At 48.5% G+C, this 24,331-nt stretch overlaps 2 protein-coding genes across 7 annotated transcripts in view; one reads left to right on the top strand and one right to left on the bottom strand.

The window, feature by feature from the left end:
• The window catches only part of FOXC1 (forkhead box C1), a 40,375-nt gene that overhangs the window by 5,520 nt on the left and 10,524 nt on the right, over positions 1-24,331 (top strand). The window contains exons 2-3 of one of the 6 annotated variants that reach the window (XR_008575803.1): positions 1,062-1,249; positions 18,249-18,415. The gene's annotated coding sequence lies outside the window, so the exon portion shown is untranslated. Of the gene's footprint in view, positions 1-1,058; positions 1,250-10,127; positions 11,865-16,928; positions 18,216-18,248; positions 19,650-24,331 lie in introns of those variants that run through there. The other 5 variants (XR_008575802.1, XR_008575801.1, XR_008575804.1 and 2 more) reach the window with 5 other exon arrangements.
• Positions 9,085-24,331, bottom strand: part of GMDS (GDP-mannose 4,6-dehydratase) — a 433,308-nt gene continuing 418,061 nt past the window's right edge. Inside the window, exons 10-11 of the mRNA XM_054816119.1 lie at positions 10,649-10,717; positions 9,085-10,130 (exon numbers count right to left, since the gene is read on the bottom strand). Coding sequence (XP_054672094.1) covers positions 10,068-10,130; positions 10,649-10,717 — 132 coding nt within the window. The 3' untranslated portion in view covers positions 9,085-10,067. The remainder of the gene's footprint in view (positions 10,131-10,648; positions 10,718-24,331) is intronic.

The following is a 24,331-nucleotide window of genomic DNA, read 5'->3' as shown; positions in this document are numbered from 1 at the left end:
AGAACGGAGAGGGTAGAGAGGCGATTGCATGTGCTATTTGCCTGTTATTTTTGTTGCGATCAGGCGCCGGCTTTCCTGTATTTTGGGTTTTCTCGGCCGTCTCCAGCGGTAGGGTGTTTGTGTCGAAAATAAATAGGAGGGAAAGCAGTTGCTAGCTCGGCTTGTTTAATCACCCGTTGCATTGTCAGTGGTGCTGCTCGACTAGAGGAGCTGGGGGGGGGAGCTGTGCGGGGCTTGAACAAGTGCCGTCCATAATTACTGCTAATGCCCCGGCCGCCCCGGGACGGCCGGCTGCCTTCCGCGGCCCCGACACCGCGGGGAGGCCGCGCAACTTGCGCTCCCCGCGGCCCTGGCTAAAAAGATGCGGATGGAAGGGGCTCGCCTGGCCGGGGGGCAGCTCGCAGTCAGGGAGGGGGCGAAGGGAAACGTCCCGACAGGTAGGTCGTGCCGGGATCCTCTGCTCCCGGAGGGGATCCCTTTCCTGAAGTGACGTGCGTGGTCGCGGCGAAGGTCACCGCCCGGTTCTCAGTGCGACGGGATGGCTCACGGCACACGCCTGCTTCGGCTTGGTTCTTATTACTTTTTAATTTTTTTTTCCTCCCCCTCCTCACAGAAATTGTTCACAACGAAAATAACATTAGCGGTGCAGAGGGTCCCACCGGTAGGCAGTGAATCGTGCGGGCTTGGCAGCGGGAGGCGGCCCTCCCGCCGTGCAGGCCGGTCCCGCGGGGTCCCTGCGCGGCGCTGCGCGGCGGTGGGCCGGCCGCACCGCTCCGCCGGACCAGGGCCTCTGGCGTGACACGTTGCTGCTGCTGCTGCTGCTGGCAGGGGGGAAGGCCCGGCGGGCTTGCTAGAAACCTTACCGGGCTGGGCCAGAGCAGCACGGCGGGCGCGGAGCGGGGCGTCCGCCTGCGGGCAGCGCTCCTGCCTGTAAGACACGAACCGCAGGCAGCGGGGCAGCGCGGGACCCTCGTTCCTTTTGTGCTCCCCCCCCCCCCCCGCCCTTGCGAGCAGTAGGCAAACCTAAATGTCCCTTCTGACTTGTGATTGTCTCCCAGCAGAACTGGGCCTGACCTGAACGCCAAAAGAGATGCGGTCCGACCCTGCGCGGAGGTGGGCACGGGACGTGCGCCCAGGCAGCAGCTGAAAGGTGCCTCCGTAAGGCCTCTGCATCTTTGGTGGCAGCCCGTACAGCGAGCGGGGACGCTCGGCCCCAGCCTGGCCTGCAGAGCGGTCCATTAGGTGCCAGGTTAGCACGGCGCTTTGTGTTATATTTTTAGCTCAAGCTGATTTTTTTTCCCCCAAAACTATTGCTTTGCTTTTCGTCTAGGAAAAAAAAACCCACCTTTTTTTTTAAAAAAAAAAAAACCAACCTCATTTGAGGCACCATTCCGTTTAGCTGGTTCTGGTAGTTTCATACTTGTATTTGCTCATCTGTCACTTAAACTGAAGAAAACGCAGAGAGAATGAATATTCTCCCTTCTAAGTTTTCTCCTCGGATTTGCTTCTTAAAGCGAGTTCATATTATGTTCTGCAAAGGTCATAACCAAAAATAGCAGAGAAGTGCATGAAAATAGTTGAGAGGACGTGGATCAAAAACCCCTTCCCTACCTTCACAGGCCAGGTCAGAGGGAGAACATGGTGAGACTGTGTTATGGGTGGAAACGTTAAAGGAATGTTTCCAAATGGGCGTTTGACGATATCTGGGGCCCTTTCTGAAAGCTACGAAGTTCGGGAAAGTCGCTTCGAAGTTAGCACGGAGATATTTTTATAGTCGGGTGTAACTTCGTAACGCTATTGGTAACCCCTGGGGTTGCATCGTATTGACCAGCCGACTACTGCGGCAGCAGGCTGTCCTCCGCCCTCGCCTCCCCAAAAATACGCTGATTACAGAGGGGCGAGCTTAAAGCTTCGCTCTGGGCTCTAAAGCTTTTCTTGCGCGTTGCGGGCGAGTCGCAAACGGCGCAAGCAAAGGCCGGAGCGGGTTTTGCGGGAGGCAGCGTGATTCCGTCACGCAGAAAGGAGCGGTCGCGCACGGTCGGGAGCTGAGGGCGTCTCGGCGCCCACGTGAAGATGAGCGTGAGGTAACAATGCGCGGTCTTCACTACGTCGTCTTGATTGCGTAGGCAAAAGCGTGCAACACCGAGGGGCGCACATGGCTGTGCTGCGCACAGGCAGGTACAGGAGCGCTGCGATGCGGCGCGTAGAAACGCTCCCCCATCCTCTTCCCGAAAACACCCATTTCAACGGTAACCGCTAATTGAACATTGGCTTTCAATTAATTTCGCTTGTAATTTAAACCCCTCGGCGTGGTCAGTCCATTTTTTCCCCGGTTCCCTGTGTTAGGGCCGGGCATGTTCCCTAAATGCTTCCGTCATTTTAAGATGTGCGGGTGGAGTTTTTTTGTGAGGGGGATGAGGAGCACGGCGGTGGGCAGGGGTAGCTGTTGCGCCGTCGGGGTGTCCGAGGCCGAGCTGTCGCTGCGCGGGGGCGCAGGTGGCGCGCAGCCGGGGCAGTGCGGAGGACGAGCACAGGTTTACGCGGCTCCGCGTCGACATAGCGGGCCTAAAGTGTGGCGTAAGTGAGCTGCTCGGTGCTCCCCTGGGACATCCATGGGTTTCAGCCTGCCGGTATCTCGCACATAAGCTTACGGGCTGGGAGGATCCCACTTACCTTTCCCGTGTGGCTTGTTGGTTTTGGTTCGGGTTTTTTTTTCTTTTTTTTTTTTTCTTTTTTTACCCTTTCCTTTCCCCTTCTGCCTCGCCTCCCCGGCGGCCTGTCTGTGTTGTGAATCCGCCCCAAAGGTGGTGCGGTGCCGCGGTGAACGTAGCCCTCCTGGTTTAATTACGCTAGGGCTCATAAAGCCATTCGCTTCTTTCCAAAGTAATAAACAAACGTCGCGTTAGGTCAAGATTGATGGTGTCCATGCAATAAAAACGGGCCAGGTCAGGAAGGAATAAAATTCAATCAGAGCTCGCGGAATCATTTTTCAGGGGACAGAAAGACAGAAAAGGAGACGGGGGTCAAGGGAGACGATGTCGCCATTCACAACACACCAGCCAGGAGGGAGGAGGGCGAGGGTTAACGAGCGATTGTTTTTTATCAAGCGGAGCCTAATTGAACGAAACAATAGCCGCATCGGCGGGGGAGGGCCGGCTCCTTGCGCGGAGGAGTCTTTGCGGGGCAGGGCTGCGGCTCCGCACCCCGGCGCTGCGGAGCGCGGCCATGGCGGGTACAGGGGACCCCTCGCAGCAACGCTGCGGTCCCCCCCAAAAAATCTTTACACGTGCACCTAGGGCAACGGGCAGGTCTCCTTGACCCAGCCCAGGAGCTGGCGGTGCAGACAGCGGTAGCAGACGGCCGTGTGCTAGTAGGGGGGAGAGCAGGACCCCCTTATTTCGCAAGAAGGAGTCCTAAAAGGACTGCTTGGAGGGCCGGAGAAGCAATTCCCAGCTCTCCCGAGGGTCACTCCGGCAGGAGCAAGGGCCCTCGGTGTCACTTGCCATTAACCCCTCTCCCCTTCGGCTTAGTTTGGTGGGAACGCTGCTGGCGTCCTGAGATTTGGGACGGGGCTGCGGACGTGGTGTTTGCTGGACGCCCGACGGGCGGTGGGTGCCGGCCCAGCTCTGTCGGAGGGTGGCCGGGCGTGATGGAGCAGGGCCGTCGGGGGGCCGCGGCGTGCAGGGAGGCAGTGGCACAGCCCTGCATGGAAGCCCCTGCGGTCTGAGGGACTCCTTTTCCTCCTGACTCGGCCTCGCTAGCTTCGCCAACCCACTGGCATTTTGTGCTGCGTGGGCCGGGGAGGCAGCCGGCGAACGCTTCCTCCCTCCAGTGTGCCGGCAGGGTGTTCGGGGGTGTGTATGGCTGTGTGATTTCTCCCTCGCTCCCCAAGCAAACGCGTCTGTTGCCCGCACGTCTGCGACCTTCTAGGCCTGTAACTTGTGCCTTGCTTGGTATGCGTGTGCCGCAAAATAATAGCTATTAAAAAGCACCGGGATCGGGGAGGAAGGCGGCCCGGGCTATTGGTGAGAGCTCACAAGTTCTCCGGCTGAGTAGGAATTGGGTGGTCGGCAATTTTTTTGCCCCCTAAATAAACACAGCTTGAAACGACTTGGGTGGGCAGAAGGGAACAATTTGTGAGCCAGAGAGCAAGTGAGCTGGGCAGGCAGCCGAGCAGCGACTTTACCTGCTGGAGACTTTCACCTGACCTTTAGGTGTCAGGGGGCTTGGTCGCACAGTGTATTACCCCAAATTCAGGTCAGCTGCTTTAGGCTGCGTTCTGCAGAATTAAAACAACAACAATGAAACCCCCCAAACTGGAATCCTCCCTCCTTTCCAGCCCCCATCACCTCTGGGGAGAATGCAGGAAAACCAACACATTTAGAACCATTAACTCTTAAAATAGCTGAATTTCCTCCAGTAGAGAAAACGCAAATTATTACACTCATGAGTTCAGGATATTTATATATTATATGAATCGATGAATAAACAGGTCATATCGCTACAGCCGTCGCCCCTCAGAAGGCAAGCGCTCGGTTTAGAAGAAACACCATAGTCGTTTCCCCCCTTCCCCGTTCCTGGAATTTATTTACTTGCCAGAACATTCAAGCGGCCGAGTTTAATTTTTTTTTTTTTTAAATAAATATTTGAAATAAGGAAGAAGAAGAATGTTTTCCATTGAACGATAATGTAAAAGTACTGATAATATCGTCCAAAGCAGAAGAGAATTGTTTAAACAATGTCGGTGCTTGCGAGATTGCCCAGTATAAATACATTCGCACTGCCTTTTTGATGCGAGTTTCTACTGGAACTCTTTTTTCTGTGTATGTGTGTATTTCCCCGCTCCGATTACGTGGAATAGGTCTGCAGCTGCAAGCTAGCGGAGGGGCATTTCGCCCTGCCAAGCCCCGTCGTCCTGGGACGGGGGTCCCCGCTGCCGTTGCGGGCTGCGCGACGGGGCGCACGGCGCAGGCAGGAGCAGAAGGAGAAGCTGCTCGCCGCTCTCCCTTAGCGAGGATTTATGAAAGTGCTCGCGGCCAGCGCTTCTAACCTCGCCTCTCAAAGATGGGATGGATTTAAAACGAATAACGAATTGAAGAAAAATTACGGTTTTCTCCCGACACGATTCTCCGCCCCCCAAGCGCTTCCCCGGGGGGGGGACGGAGCGGGGAGGGGGGGGACGGAGCGCGGAATAAACCGGTGCGAGCTCATTAGCAAAGCAAAGGTTGCAATTAGCGTCTGCTGCTGCGAACCGACCTCTCCCGCGCCCGCCTCCCCTAGCCCCCATCACCAAATAATTGCAAAGTATCTGTTGATGTTTTTCTTCCACCCGTCAAAACGTTGGAGCTCTGCCTGCTCCAGCGCTCCTTTCTGCGTTTGTTGTGTCTGGAGACAATGCTCCGCCAGCTAAGTATCAGAGGTGAAGGGGGGTCACACGGGGAGGCAAGGAGCGCGGCCCTGCGAGCCGACTGGGGGCCTCCCCTCGCCTCCCACCCCTGCAAACCTGCCGCCCAGAGGCGGGGGGGGCGGGACACCGAGACCGGTCCCCCTCTCCCCACGCTGCCCGGGGGCAGCCCCGTTCCCGGCCGGGCGAGGAGAGGAAAGAGGATGTGACCCTCATGTCCGCCCGGGGGGACTCGGCTGTTTTATGTGCAAGGGGCTGGGGGGGGAGGTGGGGGACTCCTCCGTTCCCTCAAATTACACTTAAATTTTATTTTTCTAAATACACTTCCAGCAATCGATCCGTCTCCGTGCGCGACCATGGTTGGCCGCGGAGCCATTTCCCACCACCTACCCACCCCGGCGTGCGCGTGCCCGAGCAGCGGGTCTGTTCTTCCCCTTTACTCCCCCTTCACTTTTACCCTTCAGGCTGACGCTGCGAGCAGGAGGTGTATTTTTAGATGGCGCTGGCGGTTTTGCTCCGCGACCCCGAGGAAACCCCCGTCGCTTTGTCTCGCCGGCCTTCCGTGCCGGGGCCGGGGAGGAGAGCGGCAGGCGGCCCAGCTGCGCCGCCGGCGGGCCCTTGGGCAGGGCCGACCCCCGTCCCGGCCCCCTTGCAGAGGTGGCAGGGGCTTGAGCTCCTGCGGGGCCACCCCACCGAGGCCGCGGCCGAACTGCTTGCTCCCTGCGGGGATTTTGCAGCCCACGAGTGGCAAGTAGTCCCGAGCGCCCCTGAAAGGCCTCAGGAGAGGGATTTTTTTTTTCTTAAAAAAAAAAAAAAAAAAAAAAAAAAGGCTTTCGTGGCAGTTTACCTTTGGCAAGACAGACTCCGGGGGATGGGCAGCGGCCCGCACGGCGGAGGCGAGGGGCTGACTTACGGCTGCGAGATGTGGGGCGGCGGCGCTGACAGGCGGCGGGCGCAGGGGAGCAAGCCCTGCCTTAGCTGCTCGTAACTCCCGGCGCTGCGGAGCAGGGAGCCACAGGCAGGGCCAGGCCGGCTCTCCCGAGCGGGCCCCAACCCTCTGCAACCCGCTGGGCAGGAGCTCGGCCCGCTCTCCTCTCCCTGCCCGCCTTGAACCCCGTCTTCCGACGGGGCGCACGCCCGGGCAGCCCCCACCATCGAGTGCTTCTCCCGTAGTAGCGAAGCAGGGATATATCCCCTCTCTGCTTCCTACGACGCGGTGGGACAGGCTGCCCGGGCGGGGCCGGCCCGGAGCAGGCGGCGATGGCCCCTCGGCAGGCTCCTGGGTCCGCGCTCCCCTCCCCGGCCCCTGGCAGGCAGGGCGGCCGCACGCTGGCCCCGGCGAGCAACCGGCCTTCCCTACCAGCGCTGCCGCTCCGCAGCCGGCAGAGCCGGGCTCAGCGTTTCTTGGGCGTGCCGGAGAGCAAAAGCAAAACCCACCTTGCCGTTCGCTTTGTTTGCTGCTTCTGCTGCCGGTGGGACGCTTGTGAAAGGGACGGGAGACTGGGGGCATGCTCAGTTATTTACTACTGGAGCTGCCCTTTTAAATTAACGAAGCTTTAATGACCCCAGATGAGACATGACACGGGCAGAGGGGGATGTATCTTACCTGCAGGCACAATACGCTTGACATACAGGTTCAACCGATGTAGCGGGCATTAGGCTGTATCTGGTGTGTTGGCTACATATATAGATAAAATCTCCTTAAATCGCCGCGTGGTTTTTTTTTAATTAATTTTATTTTATTTATTTCGTTTTCAAGAAATGATTTCGTGGTCATTGCAAAGAGTGGTACTTTAGGAGGAATTCAAAATCGGGCAGGAAGGTGGTGGTGAGGAAACCGAAAAGCAGTTCGGACCTTGGCCAAATTATAAAAAGCACGTTTTGTTCTGCAATGATCGGTAGCAATTTTTTTATTACTAATTTTTATTTTTTTCAAGAGAATCAAAAAGACATCCAGCGCAAGGATGTGGTCCAAGGAGGGACCTCTTAGTCTAAACCCAATTTTTGCCTTTCTACTTCCTTCCCCGTTCGCCCCCCAATGTAGAGACCGAAAACGGAGACTAAAAATGCTTCTCTTGAATGCGCCACAGTTAGAGACGGCAAAGAAAAAAACCCCAACAAACCGAGGTGGAAGGAAAACTGGCAGCTTATGTAAAGGTTCCCAGCCCTCTGCAGAGATGTGTGAACTAATATTCAGATGTACTAGCAAGCCTCCCAGTGAATCACTGTAAGAAAAAAAAAGTTCCCAGCAATACAAAAATACCTTGTCATAGAAACGCTTTAACACTTATTATTGTTATTATTTTATTCTAATTTTATTACGTGCGCCACCAAAGATCCGCAGCCTGCGACCGCTTGTCCGAGGCGCTGCAAAGGGGGCAGCCCTCGGTGCGGCTGGGCAGGCGGAGCTCCACCGCTCCCCTCCGTCACTGGCCTCGGCCCCGGGGCGAGGGGGGGCACCGCTGGGCACGGCGGGACCCCCTCGGCCGTGGGGGCGTGCGGCGGCAGCCCGCAGAGCACGGCCGCAGCCGTGCGACCACGCGCGGGTGGGTGCCCGCGGCACAGGGGGCGAGCGCGTACCGCCGGGGCTGTGCAGCGGACCCACGCGGTGTGAACACTGCGGGGGAAGACAGCTAATGCAAAGGACACGCACCCACGGGGAAGGGGTTTATTGTTATTTTACCCTAAAAAAAGGCTCAGCTGCGGTGTCGTGCCCGTACTCCTGGGGAAAAGCACCCCGGGAGGCTTTGTATAAATATAACCACGCGTGGAGGTGCACACCCGGGGAGGTGGTGGTGAGTGGCAATGTGTGCGTGACCCCGAGCGCCCCTCGCTCCGCGGAGAGTTCCAGGCCTCCCCACGGACGGGACGTCCGTTCCCCGCTCGGCGTTGGTTTGTGCCGGATGAGCCGCGGAGACTGTGCGTGGGGGCTGCAGAGCCTCCCACGTGTGAGGCGCTGCTTGGAGCCAGTGCAAGAGGGACATCTCTCCCTCACCCGACAGGTCCCGCCGCTCCCCCTCCTCTCCACCCTGCGAGGGCGCGTACTCCGTGCACCTGTAGGAAGGGATCCCAAGCAGCGGCCGGGCTCCCACGTTTCTTTTCCCCCTTGTGCTGGGGTGGCCGCGCTCCTCCGCGCTCCCGCGGGGACAGCCCCGAAGGAAGCGGCTGCTCCGGCTGCCCGGGCGCGCCCCGCTGCGCGCCCCTCCGCTGCCGCGGCCACCGCCAGCTCGCACATTTTCCACTGCACCTCTGGCGAATGCCCGCCTTTCACGCCAGGCGCACAAAGAGCCTTCTCTCTCCGGCAGCCCGGCTCCTCGCAGGCTGCTCCCGAGCCCCGTCCCGTCGCCTCGCACCACTTCCATCACGAAACCGCTCCCGAGAGCAGCTGGAGCCGCTGCCTCCAGCTCCCAGCTCAACATCCCCCCCCCCCCCCCATCGCTCCCCTTTTGGCAGGGGTGTCGCTCCCCCTAATACAAAGTAGAAAAGCAAGGGGTGCACTCCGAGAAGGTGTATCTCCCTGTGCATCTCCCCCCCCCCCCGTGTATCTCACCCGTTTGCTCATTTCGAGGCATAACGCTAAAATGATGGGAGTAATTGGTGGGTGGAAGATCCTAAACCAACGGGAAATGTATGGGCTCGACGACCTCTGGATAACCCGGGTACCTTGGCACGAAAAGTGCAAAAATATTTACTCACCTTGAATTTTCTATTTTTTTAAAGCTTTTTATTTATTTTGTTTTTATTTCTTAAGTCATCTTCTGAGATGATTCAGACTCCCATCCGAGGTCTAATTATAGTAAGCAGGAAGAGGATGGAGGGGGAATGGGTCGATTCTGGAGGGGGGGGAGCACAAAACCCAAAACACCCTAAACCCCCAGATTGGAAAGGTGCTGGACAAAAAGGCTTTATGTGATTTATGCGCTCTGAAATGAAGATCTGAAAAACGCTTATAAGCCCCCTCTGACTGGTTTGAAAGCGATTCCAGCAATTAGGAATTAATTCGGCATGGTCAAAAGGCGATTTCACTGCAAGTTATATCAAGTTATCCAAACTTTTACAAAGTTCAAGTGGTGGAAATGGGCCGCTGGGGTGGAGGTAAGGCTGCAGGAAAGAAAAACAAGGAGTGTTCAGGAAAGGCAGAAGAGGGGAAGCAGCGGAGCAAGGGCTGGAGGGATGGTGAGCCCACGTTAGTGCCAGAGGTTTGCTGCTGTTGTTGCTGGAGGAGAGGGGAGGTTGGGGGTGAAGGGCAGGGGGCACTTTTGTTTTTTGAATGGGAGAAAGTACTAAAAATGCAATGGAGGTCCTAAGTAATAGAAAGATGAGTTTTAATTACAAAAAAATGGAAATCAGTGGGCTTGCTGGCCTATCAGTACTTCAGGTGCAGTATTGGGGGGGTGTGACCGCTCCCCAGTTAATGGCAGGAAGCAGAGTTAGCCCGGGCAGGGCTGACCCTGGGATGATGTGTGGGGCAAGAGGCACCAGGAGGGTGTGGAGGGTGGGCTGGGGGGGATAAAACCGGGCTTTTATGCACAGGCAGGCCAGCAGTAAAACCATCATGGGAAGGGGCGGCCACCCACACCGGCCCTGGCAGCCCATGGCGGTGTTGGCTGTGGGGTACACCCCCAGCGTGGGTCCTGCAGCGCCTCTCGGGCCCAGCCGGGGCTCAGGCGTTGGGGTTGTTCCTCATGAGCTCCACGTCAGCATCCACCATCTCCCTCACCAGCTCCTGCGAGGAAGGAGAGAGGCAGATGAGGGCCTTGGCGCAGAGGACGAACGGGCAGCACGTTGGGAGTGCCCCAGAGCACAAGCCCCCGCAGTCCCCTGCAGCAGGACAAGGAGGGGACGAGGCTTTGCTGTGCTCTTCCCACAGAGGACCTGGCCCTGGCCCCAGCTCTGTCACAGGAGTGGTGGGACACTCTCGAAACTGGCTTGTTCGAGTCACAGCCTGCGTCTCCCAGCTGGTGCCCCAGCGCAAGCGCCTGCTCTTTTCCAAAATGTTGATACCTGCTGAGCCCTTTCCAGAGTGGGTTGGCAGAGCCACCAGAGATGCATCGCGTTGCCACAGTGGCTGCTGTCTTCAAGACAAGAGCTGCAGCCCGGCGGGGGGCGGGGGGTGTCACAAAAAATGGGATTTCCTAGTGTGCTTGAGCCACCCCACGCAAAGGTCCCCCCCACCTCCCATGGATTGCTTTCAGAGGATACAAACACCCGGCAGGCACAAAGCATGCCAGAAAGGCTACTCACGTCAAATGTGACTCTTGGCTTCCAGTTCAGCTTTTGTCTGGCTTTGGTACAGTCCCCTTGCAGAAAATCCTGCGGAAAAGAAGAGCGAGGCGCTGCAAGAAGCGTTCACCTTCCCCGCCTCGATGGCCTCCCCATTGCTCACGCTCCCCTGCGAGCTGAGCGCAGCCGGAGCCACTGCCGGACTCTTCCGAGGACAAAATACTTCTCTTTAGGATGCAATTTTAGTGGAAGCTCATATGCCTATAAATCACCAGGAGGCAGCATCCTTTCACCAGGCTATTTTAGACCGAGTTATTCTTTGTTTTTGTGTGTGCAGGGGGTTTGAACTCCAATCTTACGGTCGCATAATGGTGAACATTTTATAAGAAGTTATCGTATGTCTTAGTCATGCTATTGAATGAGCTGTTTCAAATTCTTCCCCCCCCCCTTTGTTTAAATAATGTAAATCATACAGCAAACACAACAACTAGTCTTTTTCAAATGAAAACGTGATCACAGACAGATGATGCTGAAAGACTGTTATGAATATGGGTAACCACATGCAACAGTAGTAAACATCCAGCTTTTGAATGCCTACATCTTTTTTTTCTAGAGTATTTGGAGCATCCACATGGAAAGAAATATCTAAATATCTCATAAATGAAAAGAAATTATCTTGAAACCATTACAGAAACCAAGATTTTGGTCATACTTGCTTTACTGTTCAAGTGTTCTTAAAAATGCTACCACACCAAAACAATCCCACAACCAGTCATCAAAAATAACAAAATTAAACAAAGAAAAAAGCTACTTTGACTGCATTTCACTGAGTGAAAAAACCTGACTTGAATCTTCCTTTAAAATTTGAGTACTGTTATTTAAATAGCTTTTTCCAATTGTATGTGTTGATTTAATAAAATATATCATCTCTCCTCACAAGCTTCTTTTCTCTGTAGCAGTAAATACTGAAATTATATCTGTCCAGGTTTAAAGAAAACAAACCCAACTCAACTTTGTTACAGAACAACAAAACTAAGGCTGAATTCTGCTCTTGCATTTGACTTTATGGTGGTAACACAGCAGGCTTTCCAGAAAAACGCGCGGACTGCGTTTCTTCTCCCTGTTCCACTCTCTGGCCAGCAGTGGAGCTAACGAGCATTTTCTGGCTGTAGGTTTGGTTGTGGTTTGGGGGTTTTGGGGTTTTTTTTTTTTCTTAACTGTACTGCCACACACTACATTTTTCAGATGCTATCTTTTGTGCATGTGTGGTTCAGGTCATGTTAACTTCCAAAATCACCTCATCCTGTGCAGTAAAATGTAGGAAATTCTTCTTCATAATTGTGCTCCAGAAAGTTAGACAGCTCACTTCCAGGAGCAGAGGAAATCCACCAAAGGAAATATTGCACCGAAGAAGGGGATGTGGAACAAACACGTCTGCCGAGACTATTCCAGGCAGCGTTTTTACTAGTTCAGTCTTTAGGCTCAAAACATTTCATCCTGCCTTCAGGAAAGAGTAAACAGATGGATCAGAACAAAATGATATGAAAATAAAAAATGCTGTGATTTCCTTAAATTAGACTAAATGATTTCCTACTGCAGCCCTATAATGGGTTTTTAGAAACTGCAGCAGACATTTGAGGCCAAGCCATGTAAAACCGCATCAGCTCGAGGGATCCCCTGGAGGGTCATGTGAATATGGATTGCGAAATCTGGTTTGAAATGGGAAAGACTCCCACTAGCTTTGATAAAATTTGGATCAGACCCTAATGTGCTCATGGAGGTATGCTTTTTATCTGGAGTTCGGTTTAATTTACATTATATATGTGTGTATATATGTGCCTGGAAACAAGGAAATCCTTCTTAAAATAATAATTTCTATATAAAAACAACTGCCTTTTATTCAGTCCTAATTTAAGCCATTAGCTAGAAGTGTTTTAATACCACCTAGTTTTAAGTCATAAAAGCCATATCATAAAACTTAGAGTTTCATTTTTATAAATGCTATGTAAATAATAATTTTACATCCACAATCTTTATATCAAAAGCATCCTTTGAAACTGAGCCTATCTAGGATACTGGCTTTCCATCTAAAAAAAAAAAAAAAAAGGAAGGACTGAGAAGAACAGAATGAATTGCCATTGCCTGCTGTATGTAGCTGCATTCTGCTTTTGAACAGCTTGGGAGCAGTCTTTTAACTTTCTTGGACAAATGCTTTTTGTTAGAACAGTTTATCTAAAAAAATACTTTACCTAATTCCAGCCCTTCATTCAAAACCATAAACACTCAGCTGCTGAATAGGCCAAAATAAGGTTGGGGGGAGGTTGCAAATCAGTAAAAGTGACGTTATTTGCCGTGGTGGATTAGACATAGAGATAACACAACCAACCAGTGTATTAAATCCATTTAAGTATAAAAAAAAAGCATTTTTCCATTAAAAGTTCACATACTTTAACAATAATGCGGTAAAGGTATTGTGGCATAATCTGTGAGGGGAAAAAAAAAGAAAAAAAGAAGATTTAATATATATGATAATACAAAATCCCCAGCTGACTTAGGTTAAAAGATTTTAAATGGCTCTCCTGAAGAAGTTTGTGAACTTTTGAGAAACGCTGCTTTGTAGTTAGATTTACTTGATAATAGCGTTACGCACAAAATGTCTCCTAGGTACTTTTAAAAAGGTTCTCTTACAGAAGTTACTAGGTACAGAGATCAAATGAAAACATAAGATTAACACCATATTACATCTAAATTCGAGTTTTGATTGTATTCTTCTTAGTCAAAGTTTCAACACTGAATGGAAATGATGACTGGAACAAAGCTATTCCTGATTAAAGGATTGTATTGCAGTCATGTTTCCTGTATTTTTCTACAAGTAGCTCATAATATGAAAACAATAAGGTAATTACAATAAAATAAGAATATTAAAAAAACCTCTTCATGGAACAGAATGACTGCTTGTTTATATTATCCGAGTCTTTCACTGAAACCAGAGATGCGTCTGTCAGACTTCCAAAAGGAGAAAAAAAAACCCCACAGAAAACCACAACCAAAAAACCTCTGGCATTCCGATCATTCAAGTGTATTGATTTTTTCAGTGTCAGGGCTTCACTTTTTGGAGGTACAAACAGATCAGAAAGCAAAGAAAGAAGAGGTGAGGTTCCATGGGAGAAAACCTGGATTTTTTTTTTTTTTTGAGGGGTGCAATGGGATGAGAGAGTGTTCTCGAAAAACAGCTGCTGCTGAATGTAAACTGCCCATTATCCCTATTCCTGATGGAGAGGCACCTGATGAAATGACACCAGTTCATGTTCTGTATTCCTGCAGGATAACTTTTTCTGTGACATTGTGCTTTACGTACTGACAGGAAAACAAAGCCCTTTGTGAAAACCCTGAGGATTTAGATACCGAGCTGAGAGTTTGCAAACCTGAAAACACTGATTAAGGCTTTCTGTTGTTTTTACAGTACTTAGATCAGGAACATAACATTAAGTCTTTGCTTTTACTTATCTATTTTGGGAGGAACAAGCCTTTATTCCACATGCAAATACAGTTAACATAAGTGAATAGTAATGACAAGTTTTACCTGCAAGCTAAGACTTGAAAACAACGGCCATGTAAATATTTAAAGGGCAGGAAGACGGAAAAGACAACAGTCAAATTCTCTCTTGCCACTTAATATGAGAGTAAACTCTCCTACGGCTTTATATGCATCTTACTGTCATAAGACTGTCTCTCAGAGAAAATGGGTTTATCTGATATGGGTTTTTCTGTTTTACCTTTTCTGTAAATGAGGCTGCATAACTGTGTAGAAAATACCCTATTACTACTAAATCTGATTTTATGATTGATTTGGTTTTATTGTTCAAATGCACACAAGCACATACATACAGATGAACAGAGAGAAATTCATTATGCAATGGGGTAAGGCATTTTTAAATTTGGTTTTAAAACCATGAGACAAAAATGTAAAATATTTTAATGTAAATATCACGTTTCCCAAGCTCTTGTTCTGAGTGTCATCACGACTCCTATTTTGACTCGCGCAGTGATTGATCTGGTTTCACTATGCAATGTATCACTGTCTCATTCAATTAACTTTAACTGAAAATTTAAAGCCTCGACACAATGTGAGAAAAAGGAGATAGCAAGGCCTGAAAGAAGGCCAAGGCTTCCTTTATTACTACAGCTCAGCTGATTCCCTTTAAAACGTGCCTTCGCTGAAGCCAGTGCCGAGCGCCAGCTTTTGTTCTCTCTTACACCAGAATAAAAGTGAGATCGAGTCCTCAGTAAAACACCTGTGGTGGAATCGTGCCCAGCTCCGCTCGCTGCAGCAGAGACAAGGCTTTACCTCTAAAAATAAACAGACTTGATCTAAGCACACAACAGTTTCACTGCATCTGAAAAGTGGCCAGGGTTACGTTCACAATCAGCACGACCGCTTGGAAGATGATTTGTTACATCAGAGCTCCCATAAGTAAAGAGCACAGACCCAGCTCGGCAGAGGCGCTGGCTTGCGTGTTTAGTCTTGCACTCTTTTGCTCGAGAAGCTTTGTCAGGAAGGATTTCAACAGTCTAGGGGCCAAAGTTTCCTGCAAACCCTGCTTGTGTTTTATTTTCCTTATTTCCCTCTTAAAACCATCGCCTTTTGGCTTTAACTCATCCCATTAAAAGAAAAATTAACAAATGCAGGGACTTAATTAGACAACATTAGCTTGCAGTTTTGTGTTTTCACCATTGTATCTCAGTAATGCAATAGTCTCCTCTTTTGTGCACTTTTTGGAGCATTTTTCATAGCAATTTTTAATGAGGGCTCACGTAGCACATCTCGGTTGTAACATGGGCCCCACAGTATATTCGGGTATCTGCTGCAGCTTATTGCTCGGAGAACAGTCTCGTTAAAGTGTTTGTTGCAAATAGTCAGGAGACTGCATATATTGCTCACTAGGCAATGGCTCTTCTACCATCACCCTTATCTTCCATTCCCTGGTGTGCTCCTGCACTGGTTGTCTCCCACCAAGCCTGGGGACATTGTGTCTTATCCCAGATGCAACATTGGAGAGCAGTTTCTGTGACTTCAGCCAAGCTGTTCCCTGTCCACTCTGTTAAGAAAAGTACTAAGATCTCACTAAATCAGAGCTGTAGAGCCTGTAAACCTGCACGTTGCTGGTGCAAAATTCAATGCATGGCTCAGGTAAGCTCAGATCAAACCCCCGAAGGAGTCACAGTAATAAGCACTGCATCTGCTGTACACTGTCAGTGCTTATGGAGATCCACAAGCAGAGCACACTGGCTCCATTTCTTTGCAAAGGGTAGTGTTTGTTGTAATATCTATAGTAACAGGAAAAAACAGTATAATTATAAGGCAAGAGACTCCTATCTCCACAGTACATACGAGGAGACTGAAGATAGAACATGTCAATGAGCAAAGCCCAAGCCTAACGAGGAACACAGTAAACATCTTCAGGAATTTAAGAAAAGCTGTAATGTGTCGCTCAGTTTTCATTTTTTCTTTCCACTGTTCTTAGAAAAGCAAAGTTGTGGAGCAGTTAGGGTACCGAGGGAATAGAAGAATGCCAGTGAATTTGGTTCCTGATCTAAATTTGTTTTAATGCAGCATGAACAGACTGCTTTCCACTCCTGGGTCAGCAGTCTTTTGCAGAAAGACAGTATTGTTTGCAAAGAACCACAGGAAAAGGCAAAAGGCAAAAGCAACCAATAGGCTGAAACTCACGTGTAACAAAATGCCATTTAAAATAAGAGGCATAATGTTTTTTTCCCCTTCCATGTTTTCCTGTGCAAATCCCCTCCCTATTCAGAAAGCTCCATTTTTACTAAAACCATGTCGAGGGGGTAGGGGAGGGGGAAGAACGACTTGAGGAAAGGGCTGATTCTGCACGGTGCTGAGCCCCTGCCAGCCTGACAGACCTCGGCAGGCTGTGAGTGCCGGGCATCTTTAGGGTAAGGTCTTATCTGGGGACTCCACTGTACTTCAGCAACAAAGCGGCAACACAAGGCGCACAGTCAATAAAACCTGAGCATAGCCTTCGCTTCTCCACCAGGAACCAGGAGCGATAGCGCAGCGGCTTTATCTTATCGGTTTGATAATCTTTAATTTGACCAGCTTCCAAAGGGTTAAGGCAAATGAACTCAGAGCAGCAATAAACATTAGGGCGATAATAACAGTAATGGAGCTCCTCTCCCTCCTCCTCCTCTTCCCCTCCCTCCCCTGCGCCTTTTTCCACTTCGCTGCTGCCTATCAGCCCAAACCGAAGCTGAAGCCAGACCTCTCTTTCAATGACAGGGGGTGATAAGAGACGAGAAGAAAACAGCAAGCTGTCTGGTCTGCTCAGGAAGTCGGGGACGGGCGGTATTGTCCATCAGCGGGGCCACGCGGCGGCCGGAGGCCGGGAACAATGCTCCGCTCCGGGGAAATGGGCTCACTCAGCGCCGGCTCTGGCAGCCCCACCGACACTGCAGATAAAACGGCGAAGCAGGGGGAGCCGGCCCCGGGTGCCTTGGGAGCCTCGTCGCCGGGCCCTAATCACTTTGACGGAGCCGGTGCCCTGGTGAACCGACGCGAGGCCGCAGCCCGCGCGCGTCCCTGGGAGGGGAGCGTGTGCAGACCTCGGCCGCGGTGCAAGCGCCAGCGGAGCTGCAGGCACAGGAGACCCTTGCAAGGCTGAGCATTACTCAGATCTATTGACTTGCCAAGTGAAGCCTGAGAAAACGTCTTGGCCAGTGCTGTCCCTCGAGCCAGATAAAATTCCTCCCGAATTACAGCCCTATATCCCTGAAGCCAGTGCTGAATTTCACTTGCTTTGGATCTGGAGCTGAGCTCGCTCATCAGGAGCCGTCCTGCACGGGGATCGGCGTAGCTCTGTGCCAGGACATCCCGCTGCAAGTCGGGCCACGGGTGCTTCTCAGGATCCCACGCGTGAGGCAGGCTGAAGGGTGTTCCCCCCGCAGCACACGGGAAAGCCCCGCTGCTGCAAACAGCAAAATCCCTGCAGCTGGCTGCGCTGAGGCAGCTGCTTTCCTCCCTCTCGGTTTGCCCTGAGGCCCAATTCTGCCCTCCTGGGAAAACCTGGAAGGTGTTCCCCAGCTTGGATGCCAGCGTAACCTCCGCTCACGGCTCCGCAAAATGCCAGCGAGGCTTCCGAACGGCGAGATCGTGTCTGGTTTAGAGGAATGCCTCTGCTGAAAAAGCAGGGAACTTCTGGAGGAGAGAAATTTGCCACATATAGGCCATAATTAGGATAGTTTAGGTATTAGTGCTGAACACATAAACACTTTTCTTTCTGAAATGGCATACCCAGTCATCCAAACACATACAGCACAGCTAAAAATCTTTAGCATGTTTGCTAAAATGCACACTAATACTTAAATGCTATATGTTATTATGAATCAAACTAAGCTTTTCCACCTCTTCTAACAAAATAGCATTGCTCTTTGCAAACGCTGGTTAGGTGGTACCACTCCCATTGGCCGTCACTGCCCTGTAGCCTGGCTGCTGGTAGGAAATGACGTGTGAGCCGACCCTCCTGTGCATAAAGAGGTGTCTGAATAACCTGGATTTTGCACAACACGGGTTAGAAACGTTTCTGCATTTTACTCTTTACAGCAGAGGTTTTGGGGAGGTTGTACGCAAGCACGTTTCTTCAGGCTTCCTGGCCGGACGGTAGAGAGAAACCCTGTGTGTCACCTTCACATCACTGAAAACCAAGACCCTGTGAGGGATGAACATCTTTCATAGGGATGGAGATCAGCTGCAGTACAGGAAAAGAACAGGTGCCCTCTCTTTTCACTGGTACCTCCGAGTCCTGCTTTTGTTCTCTCTTAAATGCATTTGCTTCTTGCTTCACTGCAGCCTGTTCTCTACTCCGACAACAATTTTGGGGGCGAGAATAGCATAATCATGTCTTCATCATACAGGGCTTTATTGTCACACACAGTATGTATTATTTAGACAAGGGCACGGTACCTTTTACAATTATTAAATGCAATTCTCACTTTTTTTTTAATCCACTCTGATTATTTTCCTCATTGCCTCCTACTTTTCACATTTTCTGCAATCAGGAAATCACTCTGTGAAGCTGTTTGATTTCAGCAGGTTTTATTGTGCAGTAACGGCTGCATTTCTTAGTGGGAATGGAATATGGCCCCTAGGGTTAGTTGTCTTCCCTGACTGACACGTCAAGAGGAATCGGAAAACTGGTAACCCCAGAAATTCATGCTGCAAGGCTACTTAGTTTCTTCTCCCACTAAAAAATCCTTTGTTTGTAACAACTTATATTGGAAACGTTATTAGGTTTAGTTATCATTGCTAGTCAAACACGAAATGATAAGCAACAACCCAATAAACATCAGGACAGTGATCGTGTATTCTACCTATAGATATTATCTATCTACCTTTAGAGCATTAAGCAGCAATTTAATGAATGCAGGATATTACTACTCCATAGAATGAAATCTTTGTCTAGTACAGGATGCATTGTTTTTGGTGATTTTACTACCCCTATGGATATTCAAATCTCTGAAAAAATCAAGACATTTGTTATGTCAACATCAAAATGATATTAAAATTTTTTTGAAGGGTGTGCTGTTATATTTGCCCTGATAAAAATATTAATTTACTCAAAGTGTCATTTTTCATCTAAAGAGCATGTCATCGGAAAATTCTAACCCACCTGTAACAGCAATTGCTGTCTTTGCCCTGTGTTCAGTGCTTATCTCGCTGCCCTGAAGGCTTGGCTGTGACTCCGGCTGGGCAGGAGCGACGACACTCCCTTCCTTACCTGTTACAGCGATATAGGAACCTCTGCCCCCCTGAAGCTTGTGGTAAGGCTGGGGGGGGGGGAAAGGACAGCGAGGGGATGGATACTTCTCTCTGCCTGTCTTCCTCCCCACCATGGGTTAACTAGTACGAAAGAGTTAGCATGAAGGATGGTTAGTCATTTCTAATTGAAAAACAGTTGTAAAATTCTCCCTCCCTGCAGTATGGGGGATGAAGAAGGGAGCTGCACTTCTCCGGACAAAGCAGTTATGTACTGCCTTTTACTGCTGGCTGCTTTTTTTGGGTTTTTTTTTTTTTTTTTTTTTTTACAAGCAGCCTCCCTCTACATGGTCATAAACCTGACCTGAGTTATGGGATGCATCACCTTCCCCCCCACCTCTCACTGCATTCCAATTTTTCACTAAAACCCCCATCTGATTTGAAAACCCTTTTCAAGACACAATATATGGAAGAAATTTAAGCTGTGAAAGGCTTAAAGGGAGCTCATGAGCTAAGGCTTTGTTACGCAAGGGCAAAAACATCCATTTCAAATACGATATATGGAGGGGGCTCAGGACGGAATGCCATGGGGCTCCCGTCTGCAAAAGCGAAGCAACCCTTGCCCAAACACCTCTAGTTACAAAGCAAGCAATGGTCCACAAAAGGGTTAAAATAAAACAAGGTAGGATAATTTCTGATTCTGAGTACGTCCCAAATGTATTCTCCAGCGCACTTGCTAGAGAAGGAAGTCCAAGCAGTGGCCTTTCACATGACATCATAAAAGCCTAATTTATCACCAGCCACCAAACATCTAGAAAATCATAACATCCTTTCAGGAAAACCATGTGCAAAATAATCAGATTTACTTTGATGAAAGCTTTAGTGCTTGAGTCCAAGTAGGACACTACAAAGAATAACCCTTTGCAGGTACTGGCATACAACAAAGCAGGTCACATTTAATGCTTCAAACTCACGCTTTATCCATTAAAAGGCTTATGCGTTTCCTGCCCATAAACAAACGTGTTTCTATTCTGCATGTGTGTTCAACCAAGACTGCTAAGATAAAACACCGGTCGCTGCTAAGTCCAGGCAAGGTAACCAGCTGAATATTTCCTTTACAGATGAAAATCATGCTATTGCTGCAAATAAAGGCACTGTGCTCCCCACTCCTTTGTCTCACAGTCCCTTGCAAGTATGTTAGGGGTGCGGGCTGAGTGGTGCCACAGCATCTCACAGCTTTTGAAAGGCTAAAGCCCTCCCCAGCATCATGGCTATGCTGAACCGAGGGGTGCATTCCACCTGACACCCTCCAAAACACTTTGCAGAAGACACTCCCCTCTGTCTGCTCAAGGCTCTCACTGTTCTGGCTCTTCTGCATCATTATTTTTTGGTGGCCAGTGTAACCTGACTTGTCTTGACAGAAAAAATAGTGCTCAGCAAGCAGTATATCTCCGTAAAATCAATTAGTTTCACATTTGCAAATGAAATCAAACAAGCCCACTTGTTTGTGTTGATTAGGTAGACAAAACAGACCACACAGCAATTAATGAATGGCTACAAATATCAGCTACATGGTGTTCAAGATTTTTTTTTTTTTGTCTATAAAGTAAATTGGTTGGTGTGTGTTTAAAGACGCACAGATTCCAATAGACATTCAGTTTACTGATCCTGCTGCTTAATAATCTGACCCTTAGGCTCCTGCTGGTCAATGGCCACAGGTTCTTCTGGTCTGACTGGAAAAAAATAACCGGATTTTCCACACCATTCTTGGTACTTTGTTGTTGCATATTCTCTGATCTTGGTTAATAAAAATAACTTCCTATTACATTTCCTGCACAGGAAGGCCTGGGAAAAAAAATATCATAGTTTTTCCTATTCTATCTTTCACTTTCTCTCAGAGCAGACATCCGACCCACCACAAAATCTTCCAGGAAATCAATAAAATTAATACAACTATTTCATTTTCTTTTACAGATCAGTATTTTCCATCCTTCCCTGTCCTTGGTATTTAATTTCTCTCACTTTCCTTGTTGTTTAAATCTTTCCCATGTTTTGGCTAATTTATTTTCCTGTAAAATCTCATTTATCTCTTTTTATTTTAAGACATTTTTCTTTCCTAATTTGATGTCTCTCCCAATCTCTCTTTTTCATTCAAGCTCCTCCCATTTCTCTTTTAAGCATCATTCTCCTTTTCCTCACAAATATTCTTTTAAACCTGGCCTTACTTCCCCATCTCTCCTTTACCCTCAAAATATGTCACTTCACACTGAGATATTGTTCTCTTCTCCTCATTTCTGCTATAGCCATCTTCTCACTTGAATATTTTTCCATTTTTTTCCCAGGTATTCTCTATGTATCCTCACAGACTTGTTCCTTTTTCTTTTCCAGTGGTAGTCCATCACATACCAGCGCCAGCTTTATCTTCACTCAGGTTCTGAATTTTGTGTTGAATATTGCAGGGTTTGGGAGACAACTTATATTACCACTAACACAGCAGAGGTTTGCTGACGGGGCTGAAACTATGTTGAAATAAATTTTAAAAAAGCAAAAAGATCTCCTAAAGCTTACAGTGCCAGTTTCAGTAGGGGTAAAAAGCAGATTCATTTACTGCTGTTACTGTTCACAGTAGCTGCCTATAAAATTCCACAGATTTGGCAGAGCATTCGCCATATCTGCTTTAAAAGCGTGCATAATATGCTCTGTTTCTTTCCAAAGCATCGCAAAATGCAAATACCACTTCTTGAAATCTGTCCTCTCAATGACCTTCTTCTCTTAAACACTTTCAATTAAACAAGAAAGGATTTTTTGATCTGTTACAAAAAAATTCTTCATTATTTCACCCTGCAGCAGTCAAATGTGAAAGAGCATTACAGCAGGAAAACAGTTAGCATTTTCTAATGGTCCTGCCCTACTTACCAAACCTCCTTTAGTTCCACAATTAAAAAGCAAACAAACTACTCAGACATACGCAGCAGTAGTCATGGGCTTAGAATACTCTGATGCTTTCACCTGTATAACATTTAAAATGTGAGATGCCTCATCCATCACTTGATTCCTTTACAAGGAAAGTGTCTCTTGAGACCATTCATACGGGAATCATCTATCGCCAAGTTTTGATATGAAAGACAGAGCTGTTCCTCAGACAAGCAATCCTATTTTTCAGTCACGTTTTGGCAGGTAAGGGTCCCACCATACACTGCACAAACACAGAAATGGCAGCCCTTTCTTTGAAAATCTATCAAACATCACCTCCTGGAATATTCTGTTAGACTTCACCTACAGCTCACATCTCTTTTCCAGTGCAGGTCACCAGTAAACCTTATGGCTTGGTTTACTTTGATGTATTCCAATGTAACAGGCAATACGCATGAACACGTAAAGCCACGAATAACAGAACTGTCATGTGTCTACTGAGAATCTAAAAAGCAGCTGAAGAAAGCTAGATTAAACATCTTGGCAGCTTCATTCCACTTGTAGCCTGAGCAAGATTTCAACTAGACATAATACCATCTTGACAAAATAGAACCGCTTGACAGCAGCACTACAATGACTATGAAGGACCACCAGAGAAGAAGGATACAGATTTTATATAATTAAGCAATAGCAATGACATTGCAATGGCAAGAAAGCACTGTCATCCCCATTTTACAAAGCTGGGAGGCAGGAGCATTTAGGGACTTGACCAACACCTTGGAGTGAGAGGGAAGAGCAAGAAGAGAACCCAGGCTGTATCCCACCACTTCCCTCTGATATATAGCTTACTGGAGATAAAACAGCCAAAGCATTCACGTCACAGTGCATCTGGCATAATTTGCCCTGAATAAGTCCTTGCCATTGATTCGTACTGAGCAGCCCCCCAGCAGCAAACAGCTCCAAGGATGAGTGGACATATAGTACCTTGATGCAGCAGATGACTTATTGAACCACATATTTCTTGTTTGCCTAAAGTTTCATTTCTATTTCTGCTCCTGGATTTTCTTTTATAGCTTCTTTCACATAAAAATCAAATACCCTAGTAATGTTAAAAAGTTATCATTGCTTGCTCAACTTTTCCCCTCCAGGCCCCTGTTATTGACTTGGGAGTAACAGAACTCATGAGTTTATTGGCTTGTCTTCTCTGCTCTAAAGGCTTAATTTTCATCTTTTCAAAGATTTTCTCTACACATACAAGGTCAGAGCAAAAAAGTTAATGTGTCAAAAAGTAGAGATTTGTGTAATCACAAGATCCTAGAACTTTCTGCTTTATGAAACCCCCCCCAAAAGATAATATGACATTAATTACAGGACTGCAAAGGTTGGCAACACAGAACAAACAGAAATTTGTTTCACTTTACTGTTGTTCAGACAGGGATTCACTCTGTTACTTGCAAGGAAGGATCCTACAGTGTGCTGATGCTGCAGCCTACAGTGGAATACTTTCCTTTTCCCCGGATTTCATTTTCACTCCAAAAGATATCAGGCTTCATCAGAGCTTTTTAGGAGTGCATCATCCCATGTATTTTTTTGAAAAAAAGAAATATACAAGCATTCAAACTTATCATAAAAGCTGCTCAACACTTTATAAACTTTTGCCAAGATATGCACAAATTAATAATTAAATCTCCACTTAGTATTAGAAGTATCAGAAAAGACTTCACATTCCGATGATGTACCACAACCTGTTCTACAGTGCTACCCACAGCATCTCACTGCAGTAGCACACAACTGAAGCATAAAACAACCAGAAGCTTTAGTAACCAGAAAAACACAAACCAAAATGATACTACAGCTTCTAAATGAGCTTTACAATACACTAGCACACGGTCTGTGGCAGAACTGCTAATTTCTGTGGTCTCGAGGTTTGATTTGAAAATATAAAGAATGAAATTGTTCACTGATATATATATAAAAAGATCATATTAACCTAGATGGGCTGACTGGCACTTTGCACT

This window comes from Grus americana, chromosome 2 (assembly GCF_028858705.1).
Source record: "Grus americana isolate bGruAme1 chromosome 2, bGruAme1.mat, whole genome shotgun sequence".
Classification (NCBI taxonomy): Eukaryota; Metazoa; Chordata; class Aves; order Gruiformes; family Gruidae; genus Grus; species Grus americana.
The sequence above is the reverse complement of the archived record's forward strand: the minus strand, read 5'-3'. Positions and strand labels throughout refer to the sequence as shown.